This window comes from Chaetodon trifascialis, chromosome 4, assembly GCF_039877785.1.
Source record: "Chaetodon trifascialis isolate fChaTrf1 chromosome 4, fChaTrf1.hap1, whole genome shotgun sequence".
Lineage (NCBI taxonomy): Eukaryota > Metazoa > Chordata > Actinopteri > Chaetodontiformes > Chaetodontidae > Chaetodon > Chaetodon trifascialis.
The window spans coordinates 17,514,315-17,530,646 of NC_092059.1; the positions used below are offsets into that span (position 1 = coordinate 17,514,315).

Genomic DNA, 16,332 nt, shown 5'->3' on the forward strand with positions numbered 1-16,332 from the left:
ATCGTTTCCGGGTTAGAGGTTGTTATCTTGGAACGTTTAATTCATCAAGCTACTTCCGCGTTGTTAGCATATTAGCATTAAGCTACCTGCTCTTTGGAAAGTAGTTGACTTCTGTAATTTATTCCGACCCTGATCGTTATTCTCAACACAGGCGTTTCCTCGACAAAGGGAGAAAAACTTTCAAGGTTTTTGGGCAGAAAGTGTAAGCTAAAATCAATGAGTGTTTACTGTTTTTGATGTGTTTCCACCCAGAAATGCTGTTTGTTGCGTTAGCTAACGAGTCGCCAGTCCCTGTTCAATGGGCGGCTAACAAGCTAGCTCCAGGAAACGTTCAGTCTGCGCACAGAGGCTTTTAATCGCTCTGACATTGTGGTTTGTCAGGTTTGATGGAGAGGACACACTCAGCCAGATGTTACCTGAGAGGTGTGCAGCTGTCGGTCAGTGTGTGGACCTTATAGCTTCATGCGCTGATGTGTGAACAAGGAAACTAAAAGTGGTTGTTTTTTTGTCAGTCACACGAAAAATGCCAGAAAACGCACAAAACGTACTTAACTGAGAGGATGATGACAGAGATATCACAGAGACAGGAGCTCAGCTGTTGGTACTACAGACTCTGGGAGAATAAAGTGAAAGGTTTTCAAAAGTGATTCATTCAGTATCCAGTGAAATGAATTTTATTTTTACTTTCAGTTTGTGTTTGCTCTTTCACAGGGGGAAAGCCTCCATGTCGAGTAAACAAAACGAAATTAAACATTTTCATAAATATGACAAAATATTTTGCAGTAACTGCATCACACACAAAGAAAATGCTCATTTCAGGATATTCAGACATACAGGACTGTGTATGTCTTAAAGACAGTAAATCAGACTGCAGTGAAGTAGATCAAAGTAAAGGACATCAGAATAGACAGACCAAGAAATAGTGTTGTTACAATAAAGAGACGGATAGATTTGACAGAGCAAACACATGTTTCAGTCATTTGACAAGAAGAGTTTTTAACATCATGTCACATGTCTGATGTGAACTGGAGCTTCACTCACAGGTGGTAGTATGTGGGGAGAATGAATGAATGAATGAATGAATGAATGTTTTAGTCATGTTTTCCTGCATCATAAATTCACTCTAGTCAACTCAAATTTCAGAGACATTTGTGCCTCTGACAGATCTGCTAACTCATTACTTGGTGAAGGAAGCTGCTTTGGTGTTTTCTGGGAATGAACTTCTGTCGAATTTGCACTTCATTTAGGCCCCATGCAGCAGAACAGCCTGCAGCGTACCGCCTACAGTAAAATGTGGAGTAACTGTGTAACATTTGGCACAGTTGTGACACAGACATTGAAGTGTCAGCGTCATGCAGCTGAGTCACACTCAGTCAGACTCCATATCAGGAACAGGCAGCTGGAAGTGTGGCCATTTGTCCATTGAAGAGCAGCAGCTTCTCCATGAAGCAGCACAGAGATGTCTGCCCTGACTGGGGACGTCACCTCAGTAATGCTTTCACTGTTGGTCACGTGAGCTTAGCTCAGGTTTTGACAGATCTGTGTAAATGTTGTGTGAATGTTAGGCCAGGCGCTGCCGTGTAAATGTTCTGGAATTTGCTTTAACCTGAAGGAAAGCTCTTCAGTTCTCATGTGTTGACCTGGATTCCCACAGGGTGTCGGGTCTGGTCCAGGGTCGTTGAACGGTTAATGCACAGAGTAAAGAGGCTGAAAATTGAAGACAGAACTGAAGACGGCCAGGAAAGGTACAGGACATTTTTGGCATATTTGGATTTAATTTTTATTTATGTTGATCACGTGAAAAATGTTTTAGTTGAAGCTTTTGAAAGGTTTTCTGTTGTATTTGCTGCCAAAAAGGATTCTGTCAGAAAATGAGCTGAAGGGCAAAATCAGTCACTTGATATTTTAATAATGCTGGCGATGTATATTCATGAATTGAGGTACTTTGAATGCTGACTAAGACCTGAAACCTGCAGTTACCATCACTTTTAAATCACTGATGAAAACCTCCTTAATCTGTTTGTGTTACTGCAGTTCTCTTTTTTCTTTGTTGATTTTTATCTGATTTTATTTTATTGTTTTATATATTATTTATTCTATTAAATCGCTTTATCCTAATTTTTTTCCACATAAAGCACTTAACTCTTTTGAAAAAGTGCTTCATTATTTATGAAACACTTACAAATAAAAAAAGTTATTATGATTATTATTATTAATATTATTATTATTATACTTTAGTTAGCATGCTAACATGCTGATAAACAGCCAGTAATTATTCCCATGTTCGCCGTCCTAGTTTAGCATGTTTTCATGATAGCATTAGCTAATAAAGCACAAAGTACAGCTGAGTGTGATGGGAATATCATTAGTTGTGTTCTTAAACCAAAGTATTGCACAAATTACAATGTTGACCTGCTGGTGGCGCTAAATCAACAAAGTTGATCCAATAGTTGTTGAGATATTTCAGTCTGGACCAAAGTGGTGGACTGATCAAATGATAGACCACCTCTTTGTCCCACGCCCTGATTATATGATTAGAAGTCTAGTTCAGTTTTCTGTCATAAGATAAGATAAGATAAGATAAGATAAGATAAGATAAGATAAGATAAGATATAACTTTATTTATCCCACATCAGGGAAATGATGTTGTTACAGACAGCAGTTATAGCAAGAATAAAGAAAGAGAGCAGAAAAAAATAAATGCATAAATGTCTGATACAGGGGGTGAGAGGGGTTGTCCATGATTGATTTCAGCTGAAGGTCTCATTCAGTAGATCTATGAAATCGTCCTCAAAGGTATATCCGTCCTGTGTTTGGCAGTTTGCTGGTCTTACTCTCCCATTTGTGATTTACTCTCGATGTGTCTGAGCTGATCAGCCTGAGTTTCTGTCTGCAGCGTCAGAGAGGCACTGGCAGGCATGACGGGGGTGGACGAGCTGTCGGACAGCACGGAGGTGGTGGAGATGGAGGACGTGAATCCCACCCAGTTCCAGGTGGAGAAGCATACATGGGACGGCCTGCGGAAGATCATCCACAGCAGCCGCAAGAACACAGGCGTGGTTATCAGCAAGGCACCACATGACTTCCAGTTCATCCAGAAGGACGAGGCCAAGCCGCACTCCCACCGCATCTACTACCTGGGTGAGCTCAGGGACCTGAAAGCTGGGAGCTGTCACAGCTCAATAATTTATTCATCATCAGATAGGGCCCAAAAGTGAAACGCGCTGAGTGCCAAATAATGCCATTTTCTACAATATGTGTCGAAAAATGAATAAAAGCCAGCTTACGTAAGATGCTTTTAGCAGCCTCTGACTTATTGCCCTGCAGATTCAGTTGCTTCCTTTCATTCACTTTGAACAGTGTCATGCTTCTGTGAATAATCTGTGGATACAGCTGGTGAGTCAGAGTTGCCAGCCTGCAACTGTTTTCAAGCTCATTTGATATCGAGAGAGCTGCAGTGGATCTGTTTAGCGTGTGCTGGAGCAGGCATGAAACTCAACCATTTTGTGGTCGCCTTTCTGTATTTTTTCTGTTGCAGCTGCAGTGCAGAGAATGTCTTCAAAATGGTTGCTGTTTGCTGCCATATCTAAAGCAACCTCTAAACCAGCTTGTTTTAGTGTGATGCTGTGTTAAGTTGTATGATGTGCACTACATATTACATCTGTAACATCTGTATCTATGCTAGCTCATTTTTTGAATCTATAAATGGTCGTGCCACCCATCATACAGGAAGATTTTTCTAGTAATCAGATTTCTTAGGAACGTCTGGCTGTCATCTCTGTTCGTGCAGGAATGCCTTACGCCAGCAGGGAGAATGCTTTACTCTACTCAGACATTCCCAAGAAGGTCCGCAAAGATGCTCTGCTGGTTTTATCGTGGAAACAGATGCTGGATCACTTTCAGGTGAGGACGATTTTTAGCCCTCTTCTTCCACTCGCTGGCATTTTAATGCCAATGACCCTACCTGATCCAGATTTTTAAAGGAGTGTTTAATCGGTCAGGGGATGGTTGTGAAGCATCTGTCTTTGTTCCTGCTGAACAGAGAAGAGGTTCTGTTTATTGGTACATGACGATTCAAAGTTTAATTTAGTATGGTAATGTTTTCTTACTGTTTGTTTGTTTTTCATGCCCCAAACAAAGTCTCTTTGACATTGACCTCGCTCGGCCAGCATTGTCACGTTGTGTGTCCTCCTGTCGCCCTTGACCTCAGGCCAGCTCTCACCACGGGGGCTTCTCCCGGGAGGAGGAGCTGCTGCGTGAGAGGAAACGTTTGGGGGTTTCTGGCATCACCTCCTATGATTACCACCGTCCCAGTGGCCTCTTCCTGTTCCAGGCCAACAGCAGCCTGTATTACTGCCGTGATGGCGGAAACAAGAGCTTCATTGTGAGTTAAAGGACAGTTAAGTAAGACTTTCATTACCAGTGACAGTTACAGCCCTGCAGGGGTTGATAAGGTCACTGAATATGAACAACCCCTTAGCCAGAGGGTCAGATTTCTGCACTTTTAAATCACTTTTGGCTCTATTGAGTTCCACAAAGACAAAGTAGAGCTGCAGCAGTTGTGACCTCACCTCCTCCACCTCCTCTGTGTGTTTGTGCAGACTTCTCCTGTGGAGCCTGTTGAGATCAAGAGCCAGAATTCAGGTACACGCATGGACCCCAAGATCTGCCCCGGGGACCCCAACTTCATCGGCTTCATCAACAACAGCGACATTTGGGTGACCAGCATTGAGACGGGTGAAGAGAGGAGGCTCACCTTCTGCCATAAAGGTCAGGATTGACATGGTCAGATGGTCTTTCCTCATGCTCCACAGTGTTTTTATTCTTCTCCATATTCATTTTAGGTATCGATAACCCAAAGGAGGACACCAAATCTGCCGGCGTAGCCACTTTTGTCACACAGGAGGAGTTTGACCGCTTCACTGGATACTGGTGGTCACCAGCTGCGTGTGAAGGTGAGTTAGAAACATAACTGTTAATTTTTTTTAATCATGGCTTCTTATCAGCATGTCTATAATATTAAGCTGTAACTTTCAAATCAAGATTGTTTATTATTAGAGTGATTAATAACAAGAATTTATTCATGTGAGACTTTTGGGAAAAGTGGTTTAAATCTTTAATGTGCCGGTCATCATAGTGATAATGAGTGTACCTGTGCAGTTTGCTCCTGTCTGCTTTAAGTGTTCTCTGGTAAGAAAAACTGTCTTTGACTGGTTTTATTGGTCTCTCTCTGGCTTAGAATCAGATGGCGGTAAGACTCTGCAGATTCTGTATGAGGAGGTGGACGAGTCCGTAGTCGAGATCATTCATGTTCCATCTCCGGCTTTGGAGGAGCGCAAGACCGATATCTACAGATACCCACGAGCAGGTACACAGAAACACACACTGAAAAATATGTGATGCATTTGTTGTTTATTGGTTGTGGACGATACAAAAAAGCACTTTGCAGCAGGTGTGTTTATTTAAAGGTGCCCTGTAGGGTTTTCTTGTAATCATACAAATGTTTTATTTACATTCATAAAAACACTTTGAGGTGCAACAAAAGGTGTTGAATGCATATCCCTCCTTCTAAAACATTTTCAAAGCCCATTACAAGTATCATTTGGAAACAAACAAAATGTGGACCCATTTATAAGAAAACAGCTCCAGAGCGCTGCAAGAGGTCAAAAACTCCACAGGGATCCATTTGAAAGTCTGTAAAGGTTTGATGTGTAGCTCAGCCAGAACAACATAATGTTTCTGACAGCTCACATTACTTTTCCAGACTTCCGTAAATATCAGGAAGGTTTCATGTGCGTTTATGTTTTGTTTTTGTTTTTTTGCGTTTTTTTTCCAGGCAGCAAGAATCCTGATATCACTCTGAAAATAGCAGAAATCAGGACGGACAGTCTCGGCAAAGTAAGTGCCACAAAATGTGATGGTTCACTCGAAGGTTCTCCAGAGAGCTGTTCAGATGCCAGCGTTGTGTCTCCCTCAGATTGTCAGCACGCAGGAGAAGGAGTTGCCTGTTCCCTTCACCCGCCTCTTCCCTGGTGCTGAATATATCACCAGAGCTGGATGGACAAAAGACGGCCGATAGTAAGAGTTTTCCCTTTAATTTTAAAAGCACTTTTAAGCTTTGCCAAGTGTCAGAAGCTCCAAAACCCAGAATTGAATGTCATGGACTCAGTATACTGCTCACACCCATCCTGACTCCTCCTCTGTCTGCGTGTCAGTGCGTGGGCGGTCATGATGGACCGACGGCAGCAGCGCCTCCAGTTGGTCCTGCTGCCTCCATCGCTCTTCATCCCAGCACATCAGGACGAGGCCAGCAGGCGAAAGAGCCTGGAGGCCCTCGGAGACACCGTCCAGCCCTTCATCATCTACCAGGAGACCAGCGACATCTGGATCAACGTGAGGCCCAACACGTCTGTCTGTTACGGTCCCACCTTATGACTCACGCTGATGAGATGAGTTGATCCTGTATTACTGTCTTTCAGGTCCATGACATCTTCCATCCATTCATCCAAACCAGTGATGATGAGATCACCTTCATAACAGTGAATGAATCAAAAACAGGTTTCTGCCACCTGTACAAGATCACCTCCATGTTACAGCGGGGCAGCTACAGCTGGGCCAAAGGCTACACGCACTCTGAAGGTAACACCGTCAACTGCAGCAAACAAAATGACCTCAGAGAAGGTGTCATGACCTTTTTTAATTATCTTAGTTAGAACATGGATTTATTCATATTTAAATATTTGAAAAATTGATTAAAAAAAAAAAGGACACTGTAGTTTGGTTTTTAATTTAACTCACTAGTACAGTTCAGTAGCAGCCAATTCATTCAACCTGTGTGATTTCAACAGTACTACGATAAAAAAGCGTGAGCCACATACATCTTCTATTTGAGTGATTTACAACATTACAGTGAAGCTGAAGCTGCAAAGATATGTTAAGATTGATTATGTCATGCAGTGACAGACTGGTTGGATCAGGGTTAAGTCATTTAATGTTGGGGTTAATTGTTAATTGATCACTGAGTTAATCTTCTTATCTTCTGTCTCACCAGATGATTTCAAGTGTCCAGTCAAAGAGGAGGTGACAGTAACCAGTGGGGAGTGGGAGGTGCTGGCCAATCACGGAGCGAAGGTAAAGCCCAGAGCAGCAGAAATGAACCACCACGCCCACTCATCAGTCCTCTGAGATGTGCTGATGTGTAGGTTCCATATACATATAATCAAGGCTTTGCTATAATAATGTAGAAATGGGACATTAGCAACTGACGAAGGGAGTAAGGCAGGTATGAACAGTAACTGAAGCAAACAAATGAAGAAATCAACTTAAAAAGAAGATATTGACTCTTTTATGTTGTTGTCTCAACAAAACACGCTAACAGATTCTTGCTCTGTGGTGTTTGTGCAGCGTTCGTCCAGTCCTCAGATTTGGGTGAACGAGGCAGCAAAGCTGGTTTACTTCCAGGGAACCAAAGACTCTCCTCTGGAGCATCACCTCTATGTTGTGAACTATGACTCGCCGGGCGAAATCGTCCGACTCACCAAACCCGGCTTCTCCCACAGCTGCTCTGTGAGCCAGGTATCCCGACGCACACTCACACACACACATACACACAAGTGTGGCAGTTTGTGTTCTGGATGCTGTTTAACGCTGTTTTGTTGTCTGTTTTTTTCTATGCAGACATTTGACATGTTTGTCAGCCATTACAGCAGCTTGACCACGACGCCCTGCGTACACATCTACAAGCTGGACGGCTCGGACAGCGACCCGCTGCACAAAGAGCCTCAGTTCTGGGCGAGCATGATGGAGTCGTCTGGTACTGAAACAGCGTTTGTTTGTAACAGATAAAGTGTGACAGCTTCTTTCTTCAGCTTTAAAAAAATTTTTATTGTGTTTCTGCTGTTTATTTCACAGGTTTTCCATTAGACTACACTCCTCCAGAGATCTTCAGCTTCACGGGGAAGTCAGGCTTCGAGCTGTACGGCATGTTGTACAAACCACACAAACTGCTCCCCGGCAGGAAGCATCCCACCGTCGTCTTTGTCTACGGCGGCCCGCAGGTTTGATCTCTTCTGCTGTTACATTAGACTAGATGACATCGTGTAGATTTAAAGGCTAAAGCTTAATGAACCACTTGCTCTCGCTTCTGTGGAGGCAAACCAGTAATGGCTTGTCTTTTGAATTAAAAAATGTCTCTTTGTAAATTGTAAAAGTTCTGCTTCACATCTATAATAGTACAACAGCTTCGATTTAAAGCAGAGTTTTAAGCATTTAGCAGACTGTTAAGAAGAAGACAGACAGTTTAAGCTTTGGTTAAAGTGTTTTTTTTTTCCAAATGACATTTCTGTGAACTCCTTTTTTTCCTTCCAGGTGCAGTTAGTGAATAACTCTTACAAAGGGGTGAAATACCTGCGGCTGAGCACGCTGGCGTCTCTGGGCTACGCTGTGCTGGTCATCGATGGACGGGGCTCCTGTCAGCGGGGACTCAAGTTTGAAGGAGCTGTGAAAGACAGAATGGTAGTTATCACATAAACCATCCGTCTGGCTCAGGAACTGAGAATGAACGAGACTCATGTAGAGGCATGAACACGGCTGTGTCACTATCTACACTTACCTCTCTGTTCTCCATTCAGGGTCAGGTGGAGATTGAAGACCAGGTGGAGGGTTTGCACTACGTAGCTGACAAGTATAAGTTTGTGGACCTGAGTCGTGTTGCCATCCATGGCTGGTCCTATGGAGGCTTCCTGTCCCTCATGGGCCTCATCCACAAACCTGACATCTTCAAGGTCAATACCACTAACGTTCTCTCTTATTATGCTAACATTATGTTTACTTTTTTATCCATTACACTTAATTTTGTGTTCGTTTTTGTTCGTGTTTGACTTCCTGTTTGTTTTTTCAGGTTGCTGTTGCAGGAGCTCCTGTGACGTTGTGGATGGCTTACGACACCGGCTACACAGAGCGATATCTGGACACACCTGACAAAAACCAGAAGGGATACGAGGCCTGTTCTGTCGCCCTGCATGTTGACAAACTCCCCAATGAGTGAGAGCTCTTGTTTTGTGTTACCATTCAATTGCTGTGTGCAGCAGACAGCTATGAGGGAAAAGCCCACTATGAAATAATTTGAGTTTTGCTTCTTTTATCTCGAGGTTGAATGATACTGTTTGATTCTGGTCCTTCTTTCCTGTCAGCTGTCCTTATGTGAACATGAGTACAGAAACTGTGTTTGTGTTAAATGCAGGCCCAACAGACTGCTGATCCTGCATGGGTTTCTAGATGAGAATGTGCACTTTTTCCACACAAACTTCCTGGTGTCTCAACTCATCCGGGCAGGGAAGCCATACAACCTGCAGGTAGGAGGATTTACTCACATGTCCTGAGTTCAGTGCAGAATCTTGTTCTTGTTTGGGTCTCTTCATTTCTTAATAAACTAAAGTAAGACAGCACCAGGGAGGAAGCGTGCAAAGCTTCTGCAGTTCTTCCAGTATTTCAATCCAACATGGTTTAGTTTAGAAGTTGCATTGTATTTACATTCGATAATTTCTCACAAATGAAGAAAAGTAAATCTACTGACGGGAAGATTGTTGTTGTTATCTACAAATTTAATGATAATTGCCTTTGAAAAAAGTCCTCTTCACCTCCCGTAAGGTCATGCATCGTAGTTTGATTAAGAATATAACAGACTGAATTGAAAGTAAGACCTTTAAAATGTGAAACTATGGAGAATCCAGCTAATCCCACAATGATTGAACATGTTTTCGTTTTTTTCCAGGTTTATCCCAACGAGCGACACAGCATCCGATGTCCAGAATCTGGGGAACATTACGAAATTACGCTGCTGCACTTCCTGCAGCAGAACCTCTGATAAGCCTTTCTACACACTGACCTTCACTTCCTCACTCTCTACCCTCCTCTCCTTGTCTCCTCCTCCCCTTCCCTCCATTTATTTAAACCCTTCTCTTTCACCTGTTCTTATGATATGTTGAATTCAAGCTATGCCAAACCTCATCACACCTCAAGAGTTGTTTTTCAGTTTCAACGATGTGGAAGCACTTTAGCATCAATAAATCACTACAAGATTAATGTTCAGATTTGCGTAAAATCACCGTGAATGAGACCATCAGTGAGTGACATCTTGTAGTCTTTACACTGTATTTCACAGTGGATGGAAGCCTGCAGAGGGTGCCGTTAGGGTTAGGTTAGGGTGCCTAACCCGTCCAGATCAAACTGGGCTGAAGCTTTCTGAGATTGTGGCGATGACAGAAAGAATTACCACGAGACAATGATGAAATTGATGTTTAAAATGCTGCTCGTCGCACCCTTAACACAACACGTCAACAATGCAAAAAGTACAGAGGTGGACCTGCTGTGCCCGGGAGACTTCTTTTACTGATAAAATTCTGGTTTATGTGTGTCTGTGAATAAACACTGGAGTGAGGTGAACACAAAGCTCTATGAGAGCAGACAAACAAGCTCTTAACCCCCTGTGTTGTATACTATGTAGTCTTTTTTTGTCTTGTAGATAAAAGTGTGGCACCCCACATGAAAAGTCATCTATGAGAGCACAGACTCAAAAAGAAAAACAAAAAAACTACACACTTTTATTGCGTATTAAAAAATATTTTTATGGATTCTTATGCATTCATACATGGTGGAAATATGTAGCGCCCTGTTGCAGTGTCACTCGCTTGCTTTAATTTTCAGGGAAGCTTCTTTTTCTTCTGCTGCTGAGGACTTTTGCACATATTACATATTTGCCTTGGTGCCAACAATCTGACCCATAAGATGATGCGTGACGCAGCTGTTGGCAGTCTGAGGTGCCTTGCAAGAGTTTAAGAGTGCCTGCTCGTATAGTATATATCAGGGAATCTGTCTGAGGACTGACGACAGTGAAATGCCTTGTTATGTGTGTCTGATGACCATCTGTGAGATGAGCTGTTGTTACCTGTACATGGTTAAATGTACTGTCAGATATTGAAGAAATAAACAGAAATAAACAAATCTTTTTCAAGATCTTGTGACCACATGAAATGTATTATTTTTAAAAAGCATGCGAGGACTCTCAGTAGTCTGTTTTACTCACCTAAAATCAAACATTCACCTCAGAGAGCTTTAGAATCTGAACTAAATCAGACTCTGAGAAAAACTGCTAAACAAACACTCCACAAAAATATTAACTAAACACACCTGGTATTTGTGTGCTCGAATATTAAAGAGGAAAGCAGCAGTAAGAATGAGAATATGTTAGAAATGTAAGACTTAAGGATTTTATCTTCTTCATATAATGCTGTGATCCAACCTGGCACAGAAGTAAAACAGAACCACGTGTTTAACAAGGTACCATTTCCTCCAGCAGGGGGCAGCAGTGCCAAACAAATCCTGGTCAGCTATTTCAAAGAGGTGAGGTGCTAAAGCAAAATTAATGTATCTGAGAAAGAGACGTCATGGACGATCATAACATTCCCCATGGCACCTATATGCCCACATAAACATGCAGTCTGTCACCTCAGGTGCAACAAACACACAAATTAATTTTATGTCAATTTAATCAACAGCAGTGATGCAGCATGTGAGACTTTAATTTACATGTTAATGGATGTTAGCAGAAGAATTCGTAGTATAAAGAGTGAAACAGTGAAAGTGCACATGTGGTGTTGTGATGGATGAATGGGTCAAACACAGGACTTTCACCCAGAAGGCTGGAGTGACGAGTCCTGTGTGAAACCAAAGGTCATGATGATTCCTTTTTCAGCCTTTTGACTCAGATGACTTACTATTAGGCAACAAAACTACTTGGTTAGAATAAGGAAGCTGTCATCTCCCTTAAAGCAAAGGCCCACATTGGTTAACATGCCGGCCTTAAATCTCATAGTTAAGTCACTCTCTAATCATGTATTGAATGAAAGTTTGTGGTTCATTTTTCATTATTGAGACTCGTAATCAATTAAAAGAAGTCTGAAAGCTCAGAGTTAATCTGAGCTCTTCACTCACTGTAACTCACTGTCATTTTATAATGAAAGTGTGAAATGTGTTTCTTCTCAGGGTTTTTATTTTATGGGTGGCCATCGTGTTTGTACACTCTTAACGTCTTCAAACATGAGCCCAGAGCCAGGATTCATGAAACTTTTAAAAGCTTTATTTTCATCCACTTCATATCCATGAAATATAAAAAGTGTGTAAATGTTGAAAACAATACTCTGTACATTATTAAAGTGTAAGCATTTAAAACACATACAGCAAGTATTACAAAATAAGACTGAAAAGAAAACCCTTATAAAGGGAATAAAGTTACAATGTCAATATGACTGAAAGTGTCCACTGAGACAATGAGTTATCATATGGCATAGCATAGAAATATGATCCAGTCAATGATCGGGGGATCATTAACGAACATGTTATTCATTTAGTCCTTTGTTAACATTTAACAATGTTGTCTTTGGTCCTGATCTGCTCATTGCTTTGTGGTAGCAGGTGCGATCTTCAGCAGAGTGGTCCTCACAGAGTTATTCTGTCCCTGTGTGGACGTCCAAAACATCCCTTGTCTTCTGGAATGATGTTGTCTGAGCAAGCTCGGCCTTCTGGGATATCTGCCGTTGAGGTTCAAATCACCACAGCTGCTGAACCACCAACCGCCTGCAACAAAAGAACATTTGTGTAAAAGGCCAACCCCAACCTCTCCCTGTATGAAGCCATCCAGAGCTTTTGGTGTGCAGGTGTTGAGTGAAGCGGTCGTACCTGAGAGCAGCTCAGCACAGTTGACGTCTGCAGCGAGGTCGTTGTCTCTGTCGGCCGTGGAGAAAGGAAGACCGGAGGCTCCGATCGTCATTATGTCCTCCTGAACCCCAGATGAAGACTCCTCCTCCAGGTGGAGAGCGAACAACTTCTCTTCTCCATCCAGTTGGAATCGATAACAAGCTGCCACATGCTGCTGTCCCACCCAATCAGAGAGCTCCACCTGCAGGACGTACTGGCCTTGTTTGGACAGGGAATGGATGCTCTCCAGGCCCAACCAAAAGTCACCTGAAGGACAAGAAATGTTGAGGTTTATTTTTGCCACTGGAGGTCTAGTGATGGCATATATTTGATGAACCTTTGCAGCTTTTCGTTTGTGCTCACCGTTCAGGCTGCCGAAGCCTCTCTTGTAGCGTTCCCACAGCTGGTTGAAGTTCTGGGATCCATCTTGGCGTTTCTGGATGACAGTCCATCCACCTTCTGCAGAGAGAGGAAAGACTCAGCTAAAGAGGTCCAAAACACCTTAAGATATCTTAGGACACTGATATGCTTTCCTATCGTTTAAACTAAAAATCCTCCTCTGGTGTGTAACAGCGCTGTGTTATAAGTCAAAGCAGAGCAGCTCCTGTTTGACTCACCTGAGGTCATGTCACAGAGGACGTTGAAGGGCTGGGAGCTCTGTGGTTGGATTGTGTAGATGCCGCTGGCTCGCTGCCCTTGTACAAACAGATCGTGACAGTCTTTGGCAAAACCTGAGAAAACCAGAACACAGAAAACTTGTCAGGATTTGCTGATAAATCTTCGGTTTAATGTTGTTATGTCAGGTTATTCAATGCCTTGCTTGTTATCAGGGCTTGCAGAGAACAAAGCTTAGCGTGTCTTACAAACATCCAGTACAGTAGGTGTGTTTCAAAAGCTGCCATCGGTGTTTCCCCCTGATCTTTGGACTGCGTGTGAGCTGCTCTGCCAGCGAGTCAAGTGTTATAAATTCAGGTGCAAAGGTGAACTTTTATTCACCTGACACAATTTTATTTAATGTCCTCTGCAGACGTGCACTCCAGGAAGTCGTGTTTCACTTCAAAATGTGTATGTATGTATGTGCGATTTGTGTTGTGCTGTTGCCCAAAATCTGTTCAGCTCATCACTCAGTTAAACGTTTCCCTGCCCTCACCGTGGCTCCCATCTTCCATAACTTTAAAGCTTTCTCGTACACTTTGTTTCTTTACCTGTTGTGTTGTTGCCGTGCTCTGCCTCTCCCCTCAGTGCGGTCTCTTCATCTCTCCGTCTGTGTGATTTCACTCTCTTATGTGCGACCTAGAGGATCACAGAGGAGCGTGAGATGATCTCTTTTGCCACTTAACAGAATATTAATCTTGTAAAGGTCGTGCTTTGGTTAGAGGATCACGCTGTAGCTGAGAGGTGACAGGTTTGTTCTCTCTCATGTGAGGTCTGCTGTGGTTTAAATCACCTTGCTCTGCAGCGCTTGCAGGTGCAGACTCTGCTTCTCCAGTTTGTCTTGTTGGTGCTTGATTTTCTCCACCAGCTGGTCAATGCGTCTGTTCTGAGCCACCACCAGCCTCTGGACAGAAAGAAAAAATCAAACATGAGCTTCACGGCATCAGAAAGATTTCTCAATTTACCTTTACCCAGGAGCAAACACGTAATCAAATCAGATAAGCTCATCACTGTTACTCAGGACGTGCCTGTGGAAACGTGCTTCACGGCATGTTTTCACGGCACGTCCCTCTCTCTCTCCCTCCCTCTCGCTCTCTCTCTCTCTCTAGGATGCAGATATTTAGGTGGGAAACAATTTACAGCACACAGTAAGGTTGGTTTGTGGATAAGGTTGCTTTCTGTCATTTGTGTTCAGAAAAGCTTCTGTTTTTCATGATTTATTTGATTTCTAGATCTAATTTGGCAGCTGCTGAAGACCATTTAAAAGTTTCGATGATATCTGATGGATGTGGACTTCAGTAGTGGCACTTTTTCAGAACATTTGCTTTTGCAGTTTTTACTCATTGCACAAGTCTCTGTCTAGTTGAGGAATAACCGCACAGGACTGATATTTTCCATTAGAAATAACAACACGAAAGTAGTATTTTTCTCTCACCTGGACAAATGTGTGATCGCTGTTGTTGCTGTCCACACCTTGCACCTCATCCACCTTCTCCTCCAGTCTGTCCATCCTGGAGCGGATGTCCTCACTCTGCTTCTTCACCTCCTCCACCTGCCCCCTCACCTCCTCAGCCAGCTCTGTTGCCAGCCTCTCCCTCTCCTCCACCTCTCTGCTTCTTGCCTTCAGAGCTTCATCTTGCTCCTGCTGCTTCCTCTCCAGGTCGGCCATCGTGCCGTTGAAGGCGTTCAGTTTGGCGTTGACGTCTCTCATGTGGGCCTTGGTCTTGTCCACGTGCTCCTTCAGACCCTGGCCCAGCTGCAGGAGGCCATGAGCCACCACGTTCACGTCGTCCCAGGTGGCGTGTTTGTCCCGGCCCGGCAGACCTCTTCTGTCAGTGGGGAAAGCGCCTGCTGCGTGCACCAGGATGGTCACCAGGATGATGAGAAGCTGTGGCATCTTCATCTTTGTGTCTGCTGAGAGTTTGTGGTCTGATTCAGTATGAAGGCTGGTTCTGATGTCTCTTTCTCTGTTGTCTGCTGCTGAATGGCATTGTGAGGGAATTTATAGCTCACTGCTGCAGCAGAGGGCTGCTCTGATTGGCTGTTAGAGCTTGGAGGTGGGGATGAAGAAATGATGGGGGTGTGGAAAGTCTTTCATAGTGGTCACCCGTCTGAGGACTTGGACCATGATGCAATCAATGGTCTAAATTACTGATTAAACAGTCTCCGATACAGGGATGTGAAATAGATTCTGTTTCATTTTCACGGCTCAAACTGAGCTTTTCCAGTAAAGCACTTTGAACAAAGCATCTGATTTTGTCCAACTCACAGTTTGTAGGTGTAAGTAAGTATCAATTTTTGATACAAATTTCTAATACATCAGTATTTTTTCCTTGTACCGGCTGATCAAACATTCAAATACTCTATGTAGGACTTCAACGACTGCAACTGCTAACAAGTGCTTTCATCATCAATTAATCTGTTGACCATTTTCTCAATTGATTGATTTTTTTCATATCAACACTTTATAAGACGTCATGAAACAGTGAAAAATGCCCATCGCAATATCCTCACATCATTAAATGTCCTCTTGTGTTTGACCAAACCCCCAAAATATTGAATTTACTTAATGTAAGACAAAGAAAATTGGTGGATTTGCACATTTTGAAACCTGGAACCAGTAAATATTTGAGATTTTTGCTCAAGAAAATATTTAAACAATTAATGAATTACCAAATTATTGCACATTAATTGTCACTCGATCAACTGATCAATTAATGGACTTAGTGTTGTGGATCTAATTCTGTGTAACAGAAGAATCCACAAGTTCAAATGTTTTTTCAACCACATCTCCATTGTATTAATAGAATCTATAATAAAGCAAACATTCAACTTTACCAAGACTCCTGCATAGTTAGTAAAATTTTGTGTCGAAATCCAGATTGACTTAAAAAAAGCATGACATTTCTTGCAGTCGTAAAGAAT

The 16,332-nt window shown here is 42.7% G+C and overlaps 2 protein-coding genes across 2 annotated transcripts; one reads left to right on the plus strand and one right to left on the minus strand.

The window, feature by feature from the left end:
* Positions 1–35: 35 nt before the first annotated feature.
* Positions 36–11,025, plus strand: LOC139330494 (dipeptidyl peptidase 9-like). Its single transcript, XM_070961425.1, has 21 exons — positions 36–202; positions 1,655–1,745; positions 2,897–3,141; positions 3,791–3,903; positions 4,211–4,384; positions 4,602–4,770; positions 4,845–4,955; positions 5,240–5,368; positions 5,837–5,898; positions 5,978–6,078; positions 6,216–6,393; positions 6,480–6,639; positions 7,052–7,131; positions 7,405–7,575; positions 7,678–7,813; positions 7,912–8,057; positions 8,368–8,514; positions 8,631–8,783; positions 8,900–9,042; positions 9,242–9,353; positions 9,773–11,025. The coding sequence occupies exons 2-21, from the start codon at positions 1,690–1,692 to the stop codon at positions 9,863–9,865; spliced, it is 2,679 nt and encodes an 892-aa protein (XP_070817526.1). The 5' UTR covers positions 36–202; positions 1,655–1,689; the 3' UTR covers positions 9,866–11,025.
* A 1,299-nt stretch (positions 11,026–12,324) lies between these two features.
* On the minus strand, positions 12,325–15,363 carry LOC139330343 (angiopoietin-related protein 4-like). Its single transcript, XM_070961195.1, has 7 exons — positions 14,843–15,363; positions 14,201–14,311; positions 13,959–14,046; positions 13,371–13,484; positions 13,117–13,212; positions 12,736–13,020; positions 12,325–12,633 (listed from the first exon to the last, which is right to left on the minus strand). Exons 1-7 carry the CDS (start codon positions 15,308–15,310, stop codon positions 12,452–12,454), a joined length of 1,344 nt encoding a protein of 447 aa, XP_070817296.1. The 5' UTR covers positions 15,311–15,363; the 3' UTR covers positions 12,325–12,451.
* Positions 15,364–16,332: the final 969 nt, after the last annotated feature.

Excerpts from the sequence above, each read along its gene's own strand:
- LOC139330343 (XM_070961195.1), bottom strand. The coding sequence starts at position 15,310 with ATGAAGATGCCACAGCTTCTCATCATCCTGGTGACCATCCTGGTGCAC. Across the intron at positions 13,485-13,958 it reads GCACGGCAACAACACAACAG|GTTTTGCCAAAGACTGTCAC; the intron begins GTAAAGAAACAA and ends TGGTTTTCTCAG. Across the intron at positions 13,213-13,370 it reads CCTCTGTGACATGACCTCAG|AAGGTGGATGGACTGTCATC; the intron begins GTGAGTCAAACA and ends CTCTCTCTGCAG.
- LOC139330494 (XM_070961425.1), top strand. The coding sequence starts at position 1,690 with ATGCACAGAGTAAAGAGGCTGAAAATTGAAGACAGAACTGAAGACGGC. Across the intron at positions 7,132-7,404 it reads TGGCCAATCACGGAGCGAAG|CGTTCGTCCAGTCCTCAGAT; the intron begins GTAAAGCCCAGA and ends GTGTTTGTGCAG. Across the intron at positions 9,043-9,241 it reads GTTGACAAACTCCCCAATGA|GCCCAACAGACTGCTGATCC; the intron begins GTGAGAGCTCTT and ends TGTTAAATGCAG.